Genomic DNA, 22,561 nt, shown 5'->3' on the forward strand with positions numbered 1-22,561 from the left:
GGAGGCTCACGGGGCTATGGCCCCCTCCAAGCCCCAGAGCTGCTGCTCATCACAGTCCACGGCAACTCTAACCCCTGCTTGCGCCCCCATGCTGGGAAGAGGCTTATGCTCCCTGAACACCAGGACAGGGGCTACTGCCTCATCAGGGTCCTGCCCCCTCGTGGCTCCAGCGGTAGGGTCATGGGCCCGGCCAGAGGCTAGCTGGAGGGCCCCTTAGGCGAGGGAGCAAGGAGGGGGCTTATTCCCCACTCCCTCTGGCATCTGGCAGAGTGAGGAAGACTCTGGTCCACATCCAACCATTCACCCCCTACAAGGAGAATACTTGATGATGCTCCATTGATGGAAAGAGACACAAGATTTTACCACAGTCAACAATCAGCTGGAGTATCGTATCCTGTAATCAGTTAACATGTATGGACTATCTTGGACCAGAAAAATTGTTCCAAACAATCACTGGACTGACATATAATAAAAAACGGACTGTAAAATTGGAAATCTGACACACACGACTTGCAAATAAGCTGTATACAATGTTATGCAGTGTTGCTATTGTCAAGGAGAAAGAGTAAATGAAGGTAGTCATAGTATTGTTTATATTTTGGGAGTGTCCAGAAGTGTCAAACAGGATCAGAGTCCCATTGTGTTACATTATGTGCAAACACAATTACTAATATTATCTGCCCTCCAAAAGGTAAATCAAACTGTATTGTCACAATCCATACACAGAATATGAAGATACTGTTTAAAGTTACCTTTTTCAATAATTATTTATGTTGAAAAGTATTTTTAATTCTACTGTTCAAAAACTGGAAATAAAGTACTCATCTAATGACCCACATCTTCATTTTACAGAAAAATTGGTAAATGATTGCATTTCTCATCTTAGCTAATTGTTTAGTTTCATAAATTATACTGACTTTTTCTGATTCAGGAATCATAAAATCATAACCGAGAACAGGTCAAGATTAATAAATATATCAAGTTATTAAATATAGTATTTAAACATTTTCTCAGCCTTCATAGTTATAGTTTATAGTTTAACAATAGGACATTCTTTATTATTCACTACCATCATTTTCAACTTTTATACACTATAATCAAGGGATGTAATAACTCAATTTTATATTTATCTAAAAGCTGGCAGCCAGTATTCCACCCCGAGGGACCTAATTCTTCATAAAAAGCTCATTTTATGAGGCACTGTAGTACTTTTGGCATTACCAGCACCTCTCACACAAACCACACTGGAAACCATAGCTCATTCTGCCAAATGCCTTTTGTACATATGGTGTTTAACAGTGCTTTGTTTATTTATTAAGCTAGCAATAATAGATTTAAGCAATATATGTAACAAAATTTTAAAACATTATGAAATACATAAAAAAAACATGAATTAAGCTAAAATTAGTCTTTAAACCAACACTCTAAATATAACATTTGTAAAAATAGTTCATCTTTTAGAGTCCCAGGGTTGAATCCTAAACCCACCTCAACGGCAAAGGTTCCACTAAACTAAACAGAGCTGGCTCAGGCTACAACAACCTGAAACAAGCCATATAGTTAAAGATAATCTGTCATAGTTTGCAAGATGCTAAGGACATTCCTGGAGATACCTGGCACTTCTAAAGATTGGTCACTTCTTGAAATGTGAGGTAACCAGTGAGAGACAAGGAGAGAGAGAGAGAGATCCTAAACTGTTTCATACCAAAGCATTAATTTAAAGATTTGGGTGAAATCCTACTGACCATGAACCTGATGTCAAGTTGCTGAAACCAGTGGGAGGCTTTCCATCAATTACAACAGACTTCAGATCCACTGAAATCTCATTAACATGAGTAGTCTTCATTGACTTCAGTGAACAGCCTTATTGAAGTCAATTAAAATATACACATCAGCAAATTAAGAAGCATTAAATTTTTTTTTTTTAATTAGGAGAAAATGTATTTTTTAGGCAAAGGCAGAGTAATATTGTAAAGGTTAGTGCATTATATACAAAACACTGAAGGTACTTACCACTTTCAAAACAAGCATCAAATATAAGATGTCCTTTTTTAGGCTGTCCACAGTAACCAGGTGGAAGAACAGCATATTTGCTTACATTCCCTGCTATGATATCATCACTTCCTATGTCACTACCTGTTACAATAAAAAAAAAAAATGCCAGAATTAAACAGAAAACAAAACTATTAAAACAGATTGAGGGATCCCCCTTGCCCTGTAGCTTTTGCATGTTCAATAATTGTGAATATGCACACACATAATTACATGTGTATCTGTGTTCTCTCTTTTTAAAGCATAGTTCACAAAATATTTGCTACTTAATAATATCATTTATTAAAGTTCCTAATATTAACAGGCCCCACCAGAGAGTAGATTTAAACTTCTGTTCAAAGAAACTAAAAAACTATTAATGCATGCTGCTCCCCAAATTCTCCCCTCTGCCCCCCCACCTCCCTTCTAGCCCATGAAGTCCACACACTGGTAACTGTCAGGTACCCATGTTTCAGTGCAACTTCCAGGCAGCCTCAGAAACCAAGTCCTCCCTGAGCACGTCTACATGAGATGCTGACTGCACAGCAGCTGGATACTACTGCACAATGTCACATAACAAAAACCGTGACATGACACTTCTGCACAGTAGTATTAGGCTAATGCACAAAAGCATCACCACAAAGCCATTTGCCGCTGTTACTGCGCAGTAACTCAGATTACTGCGCATTTATTTAGTACTTGCCGTAGATTCAGACCATAGCTTACTGCACTGTAAGGTGGAAGAATTCACTGTAGAAAAGCTTTGAGTTTCTATGAATACCATTAAAAGAACAACTTTGTGGTACCACTTTTTATGGTGAAATTAATATGTAAAGAGGTGAAACTGCGTGTGGCAGCAACTGGGAAAGGCATAAGAAAAATAACCTACTGAAACAAGCTGGCTTCTAAGCTATGGTGTTGTTTTTTTTATTATAGCTACATGTTCCTGGACAAGTTATGATCATCTATCCCTACGTGTGGCAACGAGTGTAGCAATGAGGCTCCCCAACTAGCCACAGTGCTAGTTTTCCCACTTGCCTTTGGGCACGCCACCTACCTGACTCACGTGCCATGCCTTGTTCTTAATTAATTACGAAGTTAATTAAGGCAGGAGGCTGCCCATTCTTGCCCCAATGCCGGGGGGCGCTATCTGCAGCTCCAATTCTCCCCTACACCGCAGCCCAAGCCTCACAGATGGCATCCACAGATGTTAATCTCACAGCCCCACACTGGGCCCCAGAATCCTCCACTCCAGGCCCCCAACTGGATCCCTCCACTCAAGAAGCTTACTCCGCTTCATTCGAGCTACCTAGCTCCCTGAAACCGTTTCCCCTCTCAGGCATGGTCCCCCCAGGACCTCTGGCCACACAGGCCCTGGCCTCGCCTCCAAAGCCAATCGGGACCCCAGCCCTCAGCTCTGGGCGTCCCTCACGGTGGGCCCCTGGCCCTTTTGACCATTCTGGTCCTGGCCCCAGCACTGACCAGTCGAGGGTACTCTACATCAGACCCCTGAGCCTCTAGCCCCACTCTCTCTCCTGGGTCCACCTTCTGGCCCTACTAAGGGTTAACCCACCCAGTTGTGGGAGCTGGGGTAACTCACACCACGACTGGTGCTCCAGGGTCTCACAGGGACTCTCACTCACCCCCTGGAGCAGCATGTCATTGTGCTGTATATATATATAAGAGAGAGAGAGAGTTTTATATATATATATATATATATATAAAAATGTACTGGGCTCTCAGCACTCTGGTTTCCCACCACCCCTTCACTGGGGTTCCTCATCTCTGCCCCCTACTGCACACCGCCACCTCACTTGGGGCCACAGGGCTTCCCTCCCCGGTGGGCTCAGGTGGCCGTAGCCGTGCCTGGCCCCAACTTCCTTTCCTCAGGGTCTTGCACCCCACAGGACTCAGGTGGCTTCAGTCGTGCCTGACCCCCACTCTCCCTCCTCAGGGTGTTGAATCCCACAGGACTCAGGTGGCCTCAGCCATGCCTGGCCCCCACTCTCCCTCCTCAGGCTGTTGAACCCCACAGGACTCAGGTGGCCTCAGCCATGCCTGGCCCCCACTCTCCCTCCTCAGGGTGTTGAACCCCACAGGGCTCAGGTGGCCGTAGCCACGCCTGGCCCCAACTATCTCCAGTGTTACGTGACCCTCCTGAAGGTGAGGGCTAGGGTTAAGGTGCCCTTACCTGCCTTTCACGGGGGTGATAACTGGCCTGGCATTTCCGGGGGCCTCCCGCCCCCCTGAGCAGCCCACCAGGCCACCCACTCCCAGCAGGGTGCAGTTTTAGATCATGCCCAGGACTATAAGCCTCCAAACCATCCCCTATAGCTCCTCCCTTACCTCCAGGAATGATACATGAAGCCTTGTAGCCAGGCAATGCTGCTGCCTGCCCTGCCAGCAGCGAACTGCCCTGTTTAAATGGGCAGCCAGAGATCTAAAATGGCCACTGCAATCAAGCACCTGCTGGCTGCTTGGCTCCAGTCTTAAAGTGGCAGGCACCAACAGTGCCTTGTCTCACACCTTCCCCCTTAAAATGGTGCCTGGGGAAGGTTTTCCCTGCTACTCCTCCAAACCAGACTCCCCTCAGAGCCTGTGAGAGCCTTCAAATGGTGAGTACCCCCCAAAGGTGCTCTGCCACACACCTCCCCCCTTTGAATGACATTCAGGGGGGCTTCACTTGGCTGCCTTCCCTGCTGGCTTTGTCCCAGCCTACTGCAGCCCCTGCCACGTGGTGAGCATCCCAAAGGTGCTCCGCCATACTACATAAGTTACTTACGTGCATCTATACCTGTGAAGTCATTGATAATCTATCAAAAACCAAAAGCTTCTTGCCTTTCCTTCTCTTCCACCCTCAACCCAGGAGCAGGTAAAGAGTGGCTAGGTTTTCTTGTCACTAGTCTGCCATTTTTTCTATAAGAGATCATCTTCCTTCAATGAGACAACATATTGTGAACTTGTTTGACTTTGAGGTTAACATTATATATCCTTTCTTACATTATTCCTGTCAACCTTAATGGACACTCTGGACCCTTTTAGTATTGGGCTCTCCGGAAGTTAACTGCCAGTGCTCCTAAAGAAATCTGTCATCCAAGCATGTTTGATTTTACATTTTTTAACTACCTGCAGTTCATCTATATTTAAGTTAATTTTACATTAAATATATCAAAAATCTCATTAAGAACTCTATTAGTGATACTGTTAAATGGTCCTTGTTCCTCTACATAATGTTTCCCTAAATTTGTATAGACATTTTGCCAATAGTATTCTACTGTTTCATGCTTAATAGATGGGAGATTTTATGCTTTTTCCTTTTTTTCTACCATTTTTCCCTTTCTTGCTTCTTCTCTTATGCACTCTCCTGTAAATTTTATTTTGCCTTACCCTATTTAAAAACTTGTGAGACTATCTAATTTAGAATGCTTATTTACAACAAAACCTAGTTCTTCAATTTCCTGTCATCTACTGAAATCCCATATGTATTGTATCCCCCAAATCCCTTGTATTTATTCCCTTACTATTTAAATAATGTTATTGCGTATAAAAGGGGAACAAAAGGTTTTATGCTGTTAGATTTATTCATTCCATTTTGAATTATTTTGCATCAACCAAAACATTTTTAAAAGCATATAAAATTATAAAAAATGCTATATGCAGATTTGACTTCTGGGAAAGATGTAACCGAAAATTCTGACTTTTGTGCATTTTAATTCCCACATTCTTCTGCAATTTATTTTCTTGATTTTTGTCCCTTAAAAGGGAAAAAAGAACAGAATACTGAAATAAACCAATGAATATCATGGATGAAGTACTGTTTTTTTGCTTTTTCGCAACAAAATCAATACGGGACAGATAGTATCGATACAATCTCGCTGTAAGCAAATTTTGACGACAGTTTTTCTTTGATGCAAGTATTGAATACATTGGCACAACATTAAATTGTGCTGCTTTAGGCATTCCTATTGCAGCATGCAACATGTTTGCTTCTAATCAAAGCACAACTGGGAATTTTGGTGCTCTGAGCAGGGCAGGTGGTGCCAAGGTGGGAAGGGAGGAGTGGTCGCAACAAAAGCTGGAGTGTTGGTGGGAGGGTGCTGAGTAGGGGAAAGTCTTCCCAGGGACTCAAAAGCTCCCAGCTGCTGCTGCCACAACAGTCTCCCCTCGCATCAGAGGCAGCTACATCAGCTCCCTGCATAGCAGCAGCTGTTCCTGCTGCCAGAGCTGTGCAGGATCCCCCCTGGGCCACCCTTCTGCAACCCACTTGAAATGAGAGCCCAGGGCTAGTGCCCTGCTCGCCCACCCCTAGCCATGCTACCGGTTTCCAAACACAGTGGTGGGAAAACAAAATGGTACTTTTCATCTGCAGGAATAAAAAGAAAGAAAACAAGAAAATGTTTGTTATATCTTCTAATGAAAGAAATAAATCATTTCTATGCTAATATAATGACTAGGTCATTCTCTTCACACCGCCTCAATTTTTTTTAAGCAGCGCTGCTGCTGTTTGGACAACAAATATTTAACAACAGAAAAATTATTTTTTGTGTCAGAGAAAACTAAAAGAAATATGTATATCTTTAAATGCAGACAGCACATGATGAAATAATGTGATGATAATATCTTATTTCACTCTGATAAATAGGCCTACAGAGGCTTCTAGAAATAGACTTTTGGTCTGTACTGATTTTTTGACATTTAAATGGGTTATGGGGATGATGAATGTGACATAAAGCTCAATTTGTTTTATTTTTATATTGAAAACTATTTCACACAAATGTTACAAGCAATTCATATTGGCCCTGAATGATGAAAACAGATTATTAATTAAAACTGACCTTTTCATACAAAAATGTATTCTACCTCTTAAGCCAAAACACCTTAGTCAAGGTAACAAATTATAGCAATGTATTAATGACACCACAACTAAAGGATCTGTCAGGTGTTCCATTATATACCCATATTTTCTAAAGTTTATAAATCCTGGATTAAAAAAATATATCCAGGCTAACCTTTGGCATCTAAGTTCCTACCCTGGAAAGAAATATGGTTCTCTTTGCAGGGTACAGAAGCTAAGGAAGACAAAACACTAGAATTTACATCTATTCTTCCATTATCATCACTCAAAAAACCCCAAAGATTGATGTTTATAAATGTTGCATGCTATTATTTCTTCTCAGAAACTATTAGTATTTGCAACTAGAGGTTATTTTGTTTTAGGCTGAATTACTAACCATAAACAACAACTCTGATGCATTTATATATTTTTGCTTTGTATATAACATGACTAAATCTTTAGGGTTACTATACCCTACAGAGCTGAGCAGCAGATATTATTTCCTCTAAGATCAATAATCCACAGCTAAAAATAAAAGGCTAGACTTTGTACCTTGAAAGGGAGCAAGAGGAAGTAAAGGAGCAAGTCTTATGAGGATGACTAGGACAAACCTCCTGGGTAAAGGCTCAAAAGTAAGAACAGGAACTGTATCCTTAATACTCCTACAAGGAAACAACTGGGCTCCAAGTGAGGAGCAGAGGCAGCTCTGGCCCCCTCTCCATGTGTTGGCCAACAAACTTAGGAAATCTGTCTCAAAGACCTGATGTACCACACTCCCTCCCTTCAAGGGAAAAGGGATACAGGCTACCCCTGCTTAGCGCTCTTAATTGGTTCCTGAAAAAACAAGCATTAAGTGAAACGAGCATTAAGCAAAACCAAAAGTATTTGATGACCCAAGATGGCAACCACAATTGTTTTTAATGACCCAAGATGGCAACCGCGAGCATCATAACGAAACTTGCTGAGCGCTAAGTGAAACCAGGTATCAATTTAAAATAAGCGTTATAGCAAAACAGTGCTAAACGAAACAGCATTAAGCAGGGGTTGCCTGTATTCCAGAGGAATTGCACCTCAGAACAATGCCTCCTACTCCTATTCCTAGTACAGTCCCAAACTCAAGAGTAAGGCTAATGCCTTTATGTAGCTTGTAGTACACAGATAGTTTATAAGTCTTAATTAATGCTTGATCCAGTGTTTTGAAAATTAGAATTAGAATCCAGTGTTTTGAAAATTTACCTTTGATGTAGACTATCTTGAATTATTCTCAACTGCATTTTAGTCTCTGTAATTAATGCCATTGTATTTATATACAGTGGGTGCATCTACACATGCACTTTACTGCAGTTGACAAATTAGCTCTGCAGTAAAATGTCACTGTCTACACATGCGCCCATATTAGGGCACAGCAAATTAATTAAATCCACTGTAGGATAATACTATCCTACAGCAGAGTCTTTTAGTGTGCCGAACCGCACGTATAGACAGTGACCAGGGCTGGCTGAGGCATGAGGGTGCTACAGTGCAGAGGCTGCCTGCCAGCTAGCCCTACACTGGAGCACCCTCGTGCCCCAGCCAGCCCCTCCACAGCACTTTGAGCTAGGGCAGAGCAGCCCCAGGCTGGCAGGCTGACCCCACAAACTTCCTGCCAGCCAAGAGCTGCTCTGCTTCAGCTCTATGTGCTGCAGTCCTGGGTGCACACTGCACCCAGCACAAACTGCGTTTAATTCTGCATGCTAATTGCACATGTAGATGCACCCAGTGGGCACGTCCAGACAAACAAAGCCATGCAGTATGCACACCATGAACATGTCTGCAGTGCCACATACCACACAGTCAGATGTTCTCCACACTGCAAGAGTGTGCTGCCTGTGTGCACACTGTTCCGGGTTTTTTTCCCCCATGTTTTTTTGATGCCTGGATATTTTACAAGTCTTAAGAATTAATGCTTGATCCAGTGTTTTGAAAACTAACCTTTGATGTACTTTGACGTATACTATCTTGAATTATTCTCATCTACATTTTAGTCTCTGTAATTAATGCATGCACGGGCAGTACACACTGCTGAAAAGCGGAGCCAGGCTTCCCGGAGCTGTACTCCACTGCCAGCCAGGCTCCGCCCAGCAGGATCACAGCTGCTGCAGCCCTGGGAGGCCCCCCATGCCCCCTGGTCAAGCTGCTGGGGCCAGCACAGTAGAACCCCTGGTCAAGCTGCTGGGGCCAGCACAGTACTGGCCCCAGCCTCCCCTACCGCCCCCAGGGTAACTTGCAATGCACCAAAGCATGTGTGGTATGGGTATTCCCTGGGAACAAGAAGCTGCAGCCCAAGGTGCACCGCTGCTACTTGTCCCTGGGGAACTAAGCGTTCATGCTCATCTGGATGCAGCCACTATGTCTACATTACATTGCTGCTGATCACCTGCCATGCCATCTTCTAAAGAGCATGATGTTGTACTACAGATGTACTCTGCACTGCTATGTGGCAGATCTACATAGATTCCTAGTCCCAGTCTCATGCTGCACTGGTTAGTTGATATTGGGAGCGTCAGAGAAGATGTACTTTCATCGAATGAAACAGTGAGTGTGTTATACTGAATACTGATGCCTCTGACCTGTTAGCAAGTTCTAACAGGAGTCTTGGCCAAACCTTCTTGACTAGACGACACGCGTGTGATCAGAGGGCAAGAGAACAGGCCTTATGAAGAGAGGCTGAGAGTCATGAGACTCTTCAGCCTGGAAAAGCACAGGCTCAGGGGTGACCTGGTGGCAGCCCATAAGTATATAAGGGGTGTGCATCAGGATCTGGGGGAGCGCCTGTTCACCAGAGCGCCCTTTGGGATGACAAGGTCCAACAGTCATAAACTCCTCCAAGACTGCTTTAGGCTGGACATAAGGAAAAACTTCTTTAGGCCTGGAATAGACTCCCTCCAAAAGTGGTGCAAGCACCTGCTCTGGACTATTTTAAGAAATGTTTGGACACTTATCTTGCCAGGGTGATCTGACCCCAGCTGACTTCCTGCCCCTGGGGCAAGGGACTGGACTCAATGATCTTCCGAGGTCCCTTCCAGCCCTAATGTCTATGAAATCTATGAAGCATGGCTAGATCACAAAACATCATGGGGAGGATGAAAAACACTTCAGCTCAGATGCAAGATAAACTGGAAGGAAAGCAAGATAACCGAAGTTCCTACTGCACTTCATTCTCAGGGAGCTCGTGACCTTGCTTTTGAAAGTGCTGCTGGATAAAATGGAAACCCAGCAAATCCAAAACAGGAACTTCTAAGAGGCCACTTCCTAGGATTGGTAAATGGAGAAACTAAGAATGAGGCATTTACCTGGAGCAAACTACAGCATGGCAGCTGTGTACAAATGTGCATTTCAAGGGAAGACATTGAAAATGTGAGAAAATTGGCTCTGATTCATTTGAGGCAAATTGCCATACCTGGGACAGGGCTAAATGGCTTCTAGGGGCTATGCTATACATTGAGGTAGGTAGTTTTTAAAAACAGTAGTGTTTCTAGAGGCAGCTGCCTCCTCAACAAATATAGTTAATCTCTGAATAAGGTAGACAAGAAACCCGCTGCCAGATGTGACACTTTAGACTCCAAGGAGTTAGCAGCTAGAGGCAATGGTCATAGTGCATTAGGGAGAAGACAAACCTGGCTGCATCATTCTCAGTTAAAGCAGACATATAAAAATAAGGAAACAATTTGCCAGGAAAAGCTCCACTGCACTTACTTAGTAACCAGACTTCCTGAACACAAAACCAAAACAGACAATCAGAGGTGGAAAGAGCATAAAGAGGTGGGAAGGATAACAAAGTGCTGAGCCCTGAAGGAGTCCATCTCTGAATAACAACTCACAGAGGCAGAGGCATTCCATCCCATTCAAATTTATGAACAAAATGAGGGCATTTTTATTACAGATTAGAGCTTTGATTAGAGCGAGGAAAACAGAGTTGCTGCTGCTGCTCCATATCTGCCCTTTTCCTACACTGTGCTCAGCAGAAAAGAAATGTTCCCCACCATGTTGCAGGTTAGTCCCACCTGCTCTGCAAGGTCAAACAAGTTCTTCTGCAGTGCTCTGCCCAGATGTGGTGATAATAGACAAATTCACTTCAGCTCCAGTTGTTACTTCCTCCCATGAACATTGCCTGCCTTGTGTCTCTTCAAACTGATTTTGTTCAAGGTGAATTCTCTAGTTTGGGTCAAATGGCTCTGCAAAGGGAATGAGCTCAAATGCCAAAAAAAACCCCGACAATTCTCCCTCCAAATCCATAAAACAGACTGTTGTGGGCCATGCAATATTCTAATAGGTTTCCTATAAATTAAAGACCGTAAAACAGTCACCAGTTTAGTCAAGTAGTAACAGTCAAGTAGTATAGGCAAAAGCTTACAGACTTTGAGACCCAGCCATAACACCAGACACACCTTCTGCCTTTACTAATTAATCATTCAGCCAGGTCCGTTGGTTGCTCCTACGCATAAAATTTCCCACCTGAACACCTGACAGGCCACTGAGATGTTTGGAAGCAGTATAGACTAGTTACCAGGGTAGAGGACCGGCACACTAAAGAGGCCAGGGTCCTTTTCCCAGCTCTGACATTGGCCAGCCAGATATCAAGCAAGTCACTGCACTCAGGCTTCCCACCTGTAAAATGGAAATAACGAATACAAGCAAACATACATTTTAGCTACTTTAAACAGGGCAGAGTGAAGGGAGTTGCTGCAACATCAGCTGTTTTCATCTGTCTTCATGATCCTGTAGTGATAGAAGTGAGCTAAATCACCTTAATTTTAATCCTGAATGAAGCAAAATTCAAGCTGGAGTAGTTTTGCTATACCAGCATCACTACAGAATCATGCAGACATAGTTGCTTTGTAAAAGTCTATAGGAGTATCCTGCAATATTGATACCATTATTATATATTAGTATTGATACAATTATTAATTCTGCCTATACCCAATTGTACTTGCCTCCTTTGCAAAGCATTTTGGGATCTCCTGCTGCAAAGAACTCTAAGAGCTAGGTGGCATTAATGTTATTAATAATAAACACAAAAAAAGCTTTTGAAAAAACAAAAGTGCAACTGTAAAATTGTTTTTGAAATAGGTTGGCACATTCTAATCCAGAAAGCATTCTGCCTCTGTTTTTAACTGGCACATTAAATCATCTTCCCATAATTGCAACAAAACTAGCTACCAAAACAAAAAATATCTAATTTTGGTTGAAGAAATGCAATGCATTCTATCTGGTTTTCTACAACATGAGGCTGATGCATATAACTTCTTCATTATGAACACGGTTATCCACCTACCAAACTCAAATTCTTTGTAACCACCTTCAGGGTCCTTCATATGTAGAATTTTGAGCTTCAAACACGTTATAACAAACTTCCCACTGGGAACTAGGCTGAGGACAAATTTAGGCAAACTGACACATGTTACTCTAGTTCAGACCCAAGAGAAAAATTGAGATAAAAGTACAGATAGTCACTTTGTGATCTGTGGCAGGCACAATACAGATGGTTCTCTTTGTCAAATTGAACATACGGCACTTTGCAACCCAGGTAAGTGCTCAGGCATCATCCCTCACCCAGAAAGATTAAGTAAATGAGTCACTATGCAATTACCTAAATTAATGAATCTGACCAGAAAGGAGAATCTTGCCAAGACTACATACATTTCCTCATAGGATTTAGCTGTACAGCTAAACTTTCAGCCAGCTCAACCGTTTGTTTCAGCTACTTCCACATTTTAGGAACATCTGGCTACACAAAAATGTCACATTCAACCTGACCTTAAATCAAATGAATGTAGTGTTTTCAGAACAGAAATACAGTAGTGGAAAAATGCAAAATAAGCTGCATGATATTGTAGCAAACTCTCAAAACACATGGCACAAAAACAATTTCAGCAAGTGTATTGTGGCTGTCTTAAACTTAAAGGCTACATCCAGATGAGCATGGTGCCACAAACATCTCATGCAGGCTTTCCCTGTGCAACTACTTTGCAGCACAGGGGGTTTTCTTGACCCCAGGAGATCCCGGGGTCAAAAAAAACCCATACCAAAAAAAAAAAAAAGCAGGGTGGTGCACGTGGCAGCAGCACATACTGCTCACAACCGGAGCCAGGCTAGCCACAGCCACACTCTGGCTGGGGGCCAGGCTCCCTGCTGAAGGAGCTCCCCAAAGACCCAGGCCTTAGGCCACAGCCTCCTCCTACCCCATGCGGGGTAACCTGCCACACGCTGGAGCGCATGTGGCACAGGCATTCCCAGGGGAAAAGTAGAAGTGGCATGAGGTGTGCCACTGCTACTTGTCCTTGGGAAAACACATGTTCCCACTCGTAGGGACGTGCCCAAAAAAACTACTGAAAAGAAAGTTTACAATAAATGCTATTACAGTAAACCCTTTTCTGACTCAGCTTACTTTTGAGGCCTAGGCACTGAGAATCTCTACCTGATATTAGCTTCTGTAGGCGTTGCCAGACAGTTAGAACTCCTCTCCCTTTATTTTGAGCAATGAATAAATGAACCCAAATGCAAGTTATTATCCTAGTCACTTCCTTGTCAAATATGGCTAGATTACCTTCTGAGATAATTAAAAGTTATAATTCTGTAATCAAATGCATTTAGAAATGTAAGAAAGGCTAGCTGAATCAGATAGTTGGTTAAGGGATGCGTGATTTTTTTTCTTGGAAGGTAGCGGTTCAAATTAAAAATTAACAAAAGTCATTACCACCTGATAACTATAAGGGTGGACTACATAAAATAAGTCAGTATGCTTTATAAACAGGTATTCCCACCCATAAAAAACCCATAATTGTTAACCATTGCACCAAGTCTTCATAACCTTTAGAAAAGCTACAGGGCTGAATGGCATGGAAATTACCAAAAGTAAAAGTAATACTGAAGTTCCCAAACTTTATGAATCTGATGTTGTTGCATAAATTTTGATCTCAGCGAAGGTTCTGCAAAAATGTTGATACGATTTAGGAAGAATAAGACACAATGCCTACTGGTATAACTTGGAAAGAGCTAGTTGTATGATGCGCAGGCAGAGGCAGATCCAAGGGGGCACGGTGGTGTGATAACACCCCACTTCTGTCACTGCTGTCCCTGGCCCCTGGGCCAGCAAGCAGGACAGGAAGTGGGGAGGACCCAGTCCCTACCACCATTGTCCTCACCTAACCCAGGCATGGGAAGAGCCCCAGAGCTGCACCTTACCCATTCCAGCAGGTGGGCTCCAGGCAGTAACACTGAGGGGTGCTGGGCCTGGCTGTGGAGAGTGGCAGTGGTGGGTGGGTTGCCTCCTTCTGCACCAGCAACCTGCCACAACCTCCCGAAATGCTCCCCACTAGCTGGGGAGCAGGTGATGGAAGGAGGAACCTACCCACTGCTGCCTCTTTCCCCAGCTGACATAGATACAGAAAGAGCCCCAGAGCTGCTCCCTTGGCCAGCAGGGCATGGTTGGGAGGCAAACAAGGAGCAGGTGCTGAAAAAAGAAACTTGTATTCCTGCCTGGCTGAAGCAGGCTTCCCCCTGCCCACCTTCCTACCAACCACGGAGCCCCAGGCACTTTTCCCCCACCTCTGCCATGTGCCACACCTGTTTTAGTAAATCCACCTAAGTGTGCAGGTGGAGAGGAAGATATTTCTCTTTCCTTCTTTATCATTTTTCTTCAAAGGATGTTATTTCTACAAAGGCTACATGCAGCAGATACTTTTATTGTCATAACAGATTTCCTTGGACAATACACAACATGTTTTGGGGGGTTTTGGGAGGAAAGGGAAGAGAAGGGTTAAGAGGTATATATAGGGTTCACTGATTCTAGCTCCTTTAAATATATATTCCTGCCTTCCTAGCCAGATTCACTGAAGCAAAGGTATATAGGATTCCTGATCCTAAAAGACGGAAATGACCAAAATATGTTTCGACAGAGCTCAGTAAGTAAAAAGGATAAAACAACCCTTGCTCCTTTTACAAGACTGCCTTCTTTGACCTCTTCAGTGGATTGTTGATCATTAGAGAAGAAAACTTGTTTAAGATTAGCATTAAGAGAGTGCAAAATAAACTGTAAAAAGTATTGAAGCCCGCATGGCATACATGTATATTTCCTGTAACAAAGCGTTATGTAGCAGGTCTCGTGTGAAGCAGCAGTTGCTATAGTAGCAATGCTTTTTTTAATGAAAAACTGATAGAGCAACAGAATAAAACAAGCAAATTGTAAATGGCTCTGTGATGGCATGCATAAATCCTACACTGGCAGAGAAGGGGTTAGCAGAAGCCAAAGAGCTCAATTAGCCCCCATGGCTGCAGGAAGATGCAAGTAATTATGTCAGCAGGCACCCCTGCAAAGGACTTTGTTCTTTTAAATGGAAAGAGGCCTGTGTGTAAAAGAGACTCATTTGAGAGAACTGGCTGTGCTAGGCAAAAGCTAGTGTCTGACATGGGCACTGAGTAACATGGGCAAGGCTGAAGGTATTATCCCCGGGGGGGGGGGGGGGTCATTGTTCTGCATGAAGAATGAGGAGCCAGATCACATGTCCAGGGCTAGAAATTTAAGCTACGGTAGGCAGAAGATGTTTTAGTTCAGGTTTATTTGTTTGGCATATTCTTGCTTTACTAAAGAAGGAGAAATACTGAGTTTTGAAACTCTGAAAGAGGAGAGCAGTTGAAAAGCGCCTTGATGTGGTATTGCTAAAGAGTGCTGGTAGGACCGAGTCATGAAAGGCAACACAACAAGGTGGTGCCAAGTAAGCGCAAAAAACCTATGCCCAACCCTGGGGTAAGGCTGTTGAGTCCCACTGCTAATGTCCTGATAATTCTTATGATTCCTACTCTTTCAAAAGGGTCTGATTTAGATTTTTATTCATCAAAAAATGTTATAAATCAAGAATACATTCCAAGAGTACACACCACAGAACAGGTGTCTCTTCATGATAAGAGGTTTGCATTTGTCATCGTTGAGGAGTATTGATGAGATACATGTCTCAAACATTCAGGGATACTAATCAGCAAATCTTTATTTATATTTTACGTGACGGAAGGATTATTTTTAATAGTGTTTTTCATATCAGACGAATATCAACAAAATGCTAACTAAGGATGGTATCAGCTACACAAAACACTGGTTTCAATAAGCCTATTGTTTTGATACAAAGTTAGTTAAAATTTTACTAAAAAATGCGTTTTTATATGGTATATCTGAAACAAGGAGTTACTCCAGATCTAAACTGATGACACAATAGTAGATTTAGCCCACTTACTGCAATGAGTTCTGTTTAAATTATACAATCTGTCTGCCTGTGCAGATATTCAGGACAGCTGCATAAGTGAAAGAATAATACCTATCTTTTATTACAACTTCTTAAAATACAAATCAGCATATGAACAGTGCAGAGCCTGACTGGCTGAAAGCAGTCTGGCTGTCTTTCATATAGGATCACAGGAAAGTAGGGCTGGAAGGGATCTCACAAGGTCACCCAGTCTAGCCCCCACTCAAAGCAGGATCATCCCTGACTAGCCAAGTGTCTGTACAATTTGCTTTTAAAAAATTCCTAGGGATGAAAAGTCCACAATTTTTTTTAGGAAACCTGTTCCAATGCTTGACCACCCTCATACTCAAAGCTCCTCTTAATCTCCAATCTAAATTTCCTCTGCTGCAGCTTGAAGCCATTGCTCTTAGTCCTGTCCCCTATGGCAACAGAAAACAGCCTATCTCCATCCTCTCTATAATCACCCTTCAAGTACTTGAAGACTGTTATCAAATCCTGTCTCGGTCTTCTCTTCTTCAAACTAAATAACATTAGTTCTTTCAGCCTTTCCTTATAAGTTATGCTTCCCAGGCCTCTAATAATTTTTCTGCTCTCCACTGGACTCTTTCCAATCTATCCACATCTTTCTTGAAGCGTGGGGATCAAAATTGGACACAATACTCCAGGTGAGGCCTCACCAGTGCTGAATATAATGAAAGAATCACTTCTCTTGATTTACAAGAGACATTTCTGTTAATACAACCGAGCATGCTATTTGCTTTTTCTGGAAAAAGAGCATGCTTTTGGCTCATATTCATCTCACAAACTACCGCAGGGGTATCAAAGATAGGGCTCCATTGGCTGAAATCAGCCTGTGGGCCTTATCTACTGGCTGCCAGTGCTGTCCATGGGTCTCGAATTGTACCCGCACACCACTGTAGCATGTGCTAGACTGGCCCTGCACTCTGCACAGAGAGCATAGGGCTGGGCTGGTGCACACTGCAGGTGGCTCTTGGGGTTCTGGGTGTATCTTGTGCTCCGGGCTGATCCCAGGCGCACGCTGCCAGCTATGCTCCAGATCAGTCCAGGGCACACGCTGTGCTCCGGGGCCAAGCTGGAACGCAGGTTTCCAGCTGCACTCAGGGCTGGTCCAAGGCACATGCTGCCAACTGCATTTAAGGTCAGTCAGGGGTGCACAATGCCCACAGCACCATGTGGAACTGGCCTCACACACTGGATCCAGCACACAAGGCCAGCCTGTGGGCCCGATCCAGCAAAAGAACTAGCCCAGCACCACTCATCCTGCCCAGAATACCTGATGAGTTTGACACCCCTGGTATACTAAGAATCCCGATTCTTCTCTGCAGTACTACACCCTAGCCAGTCGTTCCCCAATCTATATTTGTACATGCAATTATTCAGACTTGTCAGACTTTGCACTTGTCCTAGCAGAATTTCATCTTAATGATTGTGCATCAATTTTCCAATCTATCCACGTAATTCTGGATCCTAGCCCTACTGTCCAGAGTGTCTGCAATTCCACCCAACTTGGTGTCATCCACAAATTTGCTAAGCGTGCACTCAATCCCATTGTCATAATCATAAATCGAGATGTTGAACAATACCAGACCCCTAGGGAGCCCCACTTGATGCCACCTTCCAATTAGACATTGAGCCAAACTACTCATTGAGCATGATGATCCAACCAGTTAGGTATCCACTTTACAGTACTTTCATCTACTCTGTATTCCCTTAGCTTGTTAATGAGACTGTCCCAAGAGGCAAAAACTTCTGGAGGGAAAAAATTTTGATTTGTGAACTGCTATTTGCTGATGATGCTGCACAGATAGACCACACAGAAAGCAATCTTCAAAGCCTCATCAGTCACTTCACTCACGCCTGCCAAGAATTTGGTCTTACAATCAGCATCATAAAGACCAATGTTACGGGACAGAACATTGATTCACCATCAGTGATCACAATAGGTGAAAATGTATTGAATGTTGTAAGTAAATTTACATACCTCAGCTCCACTGTTATCAACAATCTGTCACTTGAGGCTGAACAGAATACCCGTATTGGCAAAAAATCAGGTATCATGAGCAGGCTAAGCAAACAAATGTAGAACGACAGCAAACTGACTACTAAGACCAAGGTCAAAGTATACCATGCCTGTGTCAACACTCTTTTGTACGGCAGCAAATCCTGGCTGATATACTCAAGAAAAACACCTACCTAAACAGCTTCTACTTACATTGAATTCACCCTAGCAATTTCCTGGTGGGAAAAAGGTGGCCAGGCTGAAGTCTTGGAACATGCCAACATTGCAAGCATCCATTCCCTTCTCAGGATTGACTTCAATGGCCTAGTCATATGCAGAGAATGAATGATGGCCATATACCCAGGAGCTCTTGAATGGAGAACTCTTTACAAGAAGAATGCTGTGTAGGCATCCTTACCTCTGTTCCAAATAGGCTTGCAAGAGAGATATGAAGGCAACAAACATCAAGCCAAATGACTTAGAGAAGACTGTTGAGGAGCAAAGTGCTTAGAAACAACCCATTAAGCATGGAATTAAGGCTTTTGAGGAAAGAAAAGCCCAACATGCAGAGGAAAGAAGAAACCTCAGGAAGAACCACGCACCATATTCAGGACTGTTAGATACAAGCTTCACATGTGGTAAATGCAGAAGGGACTGTCACTCAAGAATTGGGCTTTACAGCCACCCTTACAGATGTTCAGCAAGCTGATGTCTCACTCAGCACGATTCTGCTGTTTCGCGAAACAGATGCCTACTGCCTGAGAGGCAGTGTCAAAAGCCTTGCTAAAGTCAAGGTACATCACAACCATTGCTCTTCCCCCATCCACAGAGCCTGTCCCTTTATCATAGAAGGGAATCAGGTCAGACATGACTTGCTTTTTGGTGGATCCATGCTGGCTGTTCCTGATCACCTTGTTCTCCTCTAGTTGCTTCAAAACACATTCCTTGACTTGCTCCATGATCTTTCTAGGTATGGAGATCAGACTGGTCTGTAATCCTCTGAAACCCGCCTCTTCCCTTTCTGTCAGGGGCCTTAACAGGCATCTGCTCTGTTCCTAGGCTCTTTGGCTTTCTTGGTTCCTGATCTGCAGAATCCCTTTTTATTGCCTTTTATGTCCCTTGCTGCTTGGCCTCTCTAAATTGCCTGATTTTTTTTCTCCCTGCATGCCCATGCAATACTTTTATACTCTTCCCTAGTACTCTGACCAAGTTTACACTTTGTAGGATTGCTTTTTGAGGTTTCAGCTCATTGAAGAGATTACAGTCTAGTCAGGCTGGTCTCCTATTATACTTCCCATTCTTCCATCACATCAGGAAAGCTTGCTCTTGTGCTCTTAATACAGACTCCTTAAAGTACAGCGAGCTCTCCTGGACTCCTTTTCCCCTCAGACTTGCCTTCCAGGGGATTCTGCCCACCAGTTCCCTGGGTTTGTTAAAGTCTTTTTCTGATGTCGAGTGTCTAGTCTGCTGCTTTCCTCTCCTCTCCTTAGATTTCATGGACAATGGGGCTGAAAGGGACCACAAAGATCATCAAGTCCAGCCCCCTGCCCCACAGGCAGAAAGTCAGCTAGGGTCAAAGGATCCCAGCAAGATAAGCATCCAAATGTTTCTTGAATTAATCCAGAGTAGGTGCCTGCACCACTTCTGGAGGGAATCTATTCCAGGTCTTGGGGGCTCGGACAGTAAAGAAACTTTTCCTTATGTCCAGCCTAAAATAGTCTTGGAGGAGTTTATGACCGTTAGTCCTTGTTATCCTTTGGGGCGCTCTGGTGAACAGATGTTCCCCCAGATCCTGATGGACACCCCTTATGCACTTATAGGCAGTCACCAGGTCCCATCTGAGCCTGCACTTTTCCAGGCGGAAGAGTCCCATGGCTCTCAGCCTCTTCATAAGGCCTATTCTCTTGTCTTCTGATCATGTTCATGGCTCTCCTCTGGACTCTCTCAAGCTTCTCCATATCCTTCTTGAATTGTGGAGCCCAGATTGGATGCAGTACTCCAGCTGCGGCCTCACCAAGGTCGAGTACAGCGGGAGGATGACATCCTGAGATTTACTTGAGAAGCACTATAGATGCAAGCCAGAGTTTTGTTTGCTTTACCAGTTGTGACATCGCATTGGTGGCTCAAGTTCATCTTGTGGTCAATCATGACCCCCAAGTTTCTTTCAGCCGTGGTGCTAGTGAGTCTAGCACCACCGAGCCTATAAGCATGCTGTGGGGTTTTTTTCCCCAAGGTGGATTACTTTGCATTTATCAGTATTGAATGTCATCAGGTTTGTATCCGACAACTTACTAAGCTTATCCAAGTCGGCCTGGATCACTAACTAGCCTGTCCTCAAGTGTGGACTCTATGCCCCAAAGTTTAGTGTCATCAGCAAACTTGGCCAGTGCACTACCGACACCCATGTCCACATTGTTGATAAAATCCACATCGTTGATAATGCCCACATCGTTGATAAAATCGTGAACTCTATCACTTCATAGTCACTGGGTGTGTCTACATATGCAATTACTACACCTGAATCTTCTTTGCAGAAAATTCAGGGGCATTAAACTGCGCCCCGCACACATGTGAAAGTGCGCCCATCAGGAGCAAATGTTCCCAGTGGGAGCAGTTTACTCCAGGGTTGCTCCTGCCCTGCTCTACCTTCCTGCAGAAGCCAGAGGGAGCTCCAGGCTCCCCTGGGTGCCAACCCAGGGTTGGTAGGGGTGTGGGGGCTGGTCCCAAATCTCCATGGGTCAGGGGTGAGCTGTCCCAGCAGTCAGAACTACCGCTACTGTGCGTTAGCACGCATTAACGCTTTTTAAGTGATGTTAATGTGTATTAGACTAAATCTACTGTGCATTAGCACGGTGTTTGTCAGCTGCGTTAATGAGCAGAATTAGTCTTCTGCGCATTAAGTCTCTCATGTAGATGCGCCCAGTAAATCCTGCACACATGTAGATGGTGATGCTTTATTGCACATTAAAGTAGTCTAATGTGCAGTAAAGCATCTCGTATAGACACACCCACTGCCACCCAAAGCTACCTTTCACTTTCATATACACAAGCAATTCCTACCTGTCTGTGACAGCATGTCAAGAAGAGCTTTTGGCCTTGTTACCATCTGTATCAAAAAGTTATTCCCAACAAACTCATAAGAATTCCAATATACCTAGGTCACAAAGTATTCTAATCTAATTCCATAACTCCTGTGTGTAATTAAATGATATGCCTGTCAAGTCAGCCTAACAGAAAATGAGCATCATGTCAATCAAATGATTCTGAGCTTTTAAGAGTTATTATAATAACAATGTTCTTATACTTAAATATATAAACTCTTGACTATTATAACACACAATCACTTCATAAAAATACTAAATCTCTTTCATTGTGGCAAGATAACCACAAAGCACTGAGTATATTTAACTGACAATTGGTGCAATGAACTTGGTCTCTGATTCTGTTCCTAGATCTATGACTGATCTGGGGTAGCTCTGAACAAATCAAAGCCAGAATATTCAAAAATGGTCATTAGCACTGTATGGCTCTTGTCTGAGCCTGGATGAGGAGTAGTTAGCCAGAATGGAAAACAAACTGTAAAAGTAGATGTCACGAGTAAAAGTCTACAGCCCCTTTACAGATTTAAGCTTACTCAACCTGCTCAGAAGGGTGAGGCTTACTTTATTCCTCACAACCCACGGTTCTTTCACCCTCGGCAATCCTTGCCCCACTAAGTACCAAATACAAGATAAGGCTTTCAGCAGTATTTGGTGAGTCAAGTAAAAAAGATAAAAAGACTGATCATCAGCATAGTGAAAACACCATGTTCCATTCTTCCTGGACTTTCTTAATGCCTGTATACCCACACTTAACCAGGCGAACAAAAATGCAGCAAAGTAAAGGTACACAAGAAAGAGCGTGACAGTGTCCCAATAAGAGAGCCTTGTGGCAGAAAAAAATTGTCCTCAACTAATCTGGCACCTTTTGGAGACAAAGCTGCTGAACGGCAGCTCTGTCTGTCTATTCCTACTAGGTTTCACACCTGAATCAACATCACCACCTAATCAGTAGCATTGAAGACAACTAACAAAACTTAAAATATCAGTGTAGATGCCTGATTTTTAGCCATTGTCTGTTGCCAAGAGAAGACCAGTATGTAAGACAGATGATCTAGCAGGTGAGTCAGGAAACCTGAGTTCAAGTCCTGTCTTAGCCACAGGCTTCCTCTGTGATGTTGGGCAAATGTCTTGATCTATTCAGTTCCCCATGAAAAATTAGAGTTAATTCCTTACCTCACTGCCGAGTTGTGAGGACAAAACTGACTGATGACTGGTTTGGCACTTTCAGTGATGAGGTTGCAGAAATAACTAAATAGGTCATTTGGTGAAGTATTAGTTTTGGCTCCATGCCATTGGTAAG

General features: G+C 43.4%; 1 protein-coding gene across 1 annotated transcript in view; it reads right to left on the reverse strand.

The window, feature by feature from the left end:
- Positions 1 to 14,108, reverse strand: part of BEND5 (BEN domain containing 5) — a 934,984-nt gene extending 920,876 nt beyond the window's left edge. Inside the window, exons 1-2 of the mRNA XM_014520685.1 lie at positions 14,090 to 14,108; positions 2,014 to 2,136 (exon numbers count right to left, since the gene is read on the reverse strand). Coding sequence (XP_014376171.1) covers positions 2,014 to 2,136; positions 14,090 to 14,093 — 127 coding nt within the window. The 5' untranslated portion in view covers positions 14,094 to 14,108. The remainder of the gene's footprint in view (positions 1 to 2,013; positions 2,137 to 14,089) is intronic.
- Positions 14,109 to 22,561: the final 8,453 nt, after the last annotated feature.

The sequence above is a fragment of the Alligator sinensis genome, unplaced genomic scaffold (genome assembly GCF_000455745.1).
Source record: "Alligator sinensis unplaced genomic scaffold, ASM45574v1 scaffold256_1, whole genome shotgun sequence".
NCBI lineage: Eukaryota > Metazoa > Chordata > Crocodylia > Alligatoridae > Alligator > Alligator sinensis.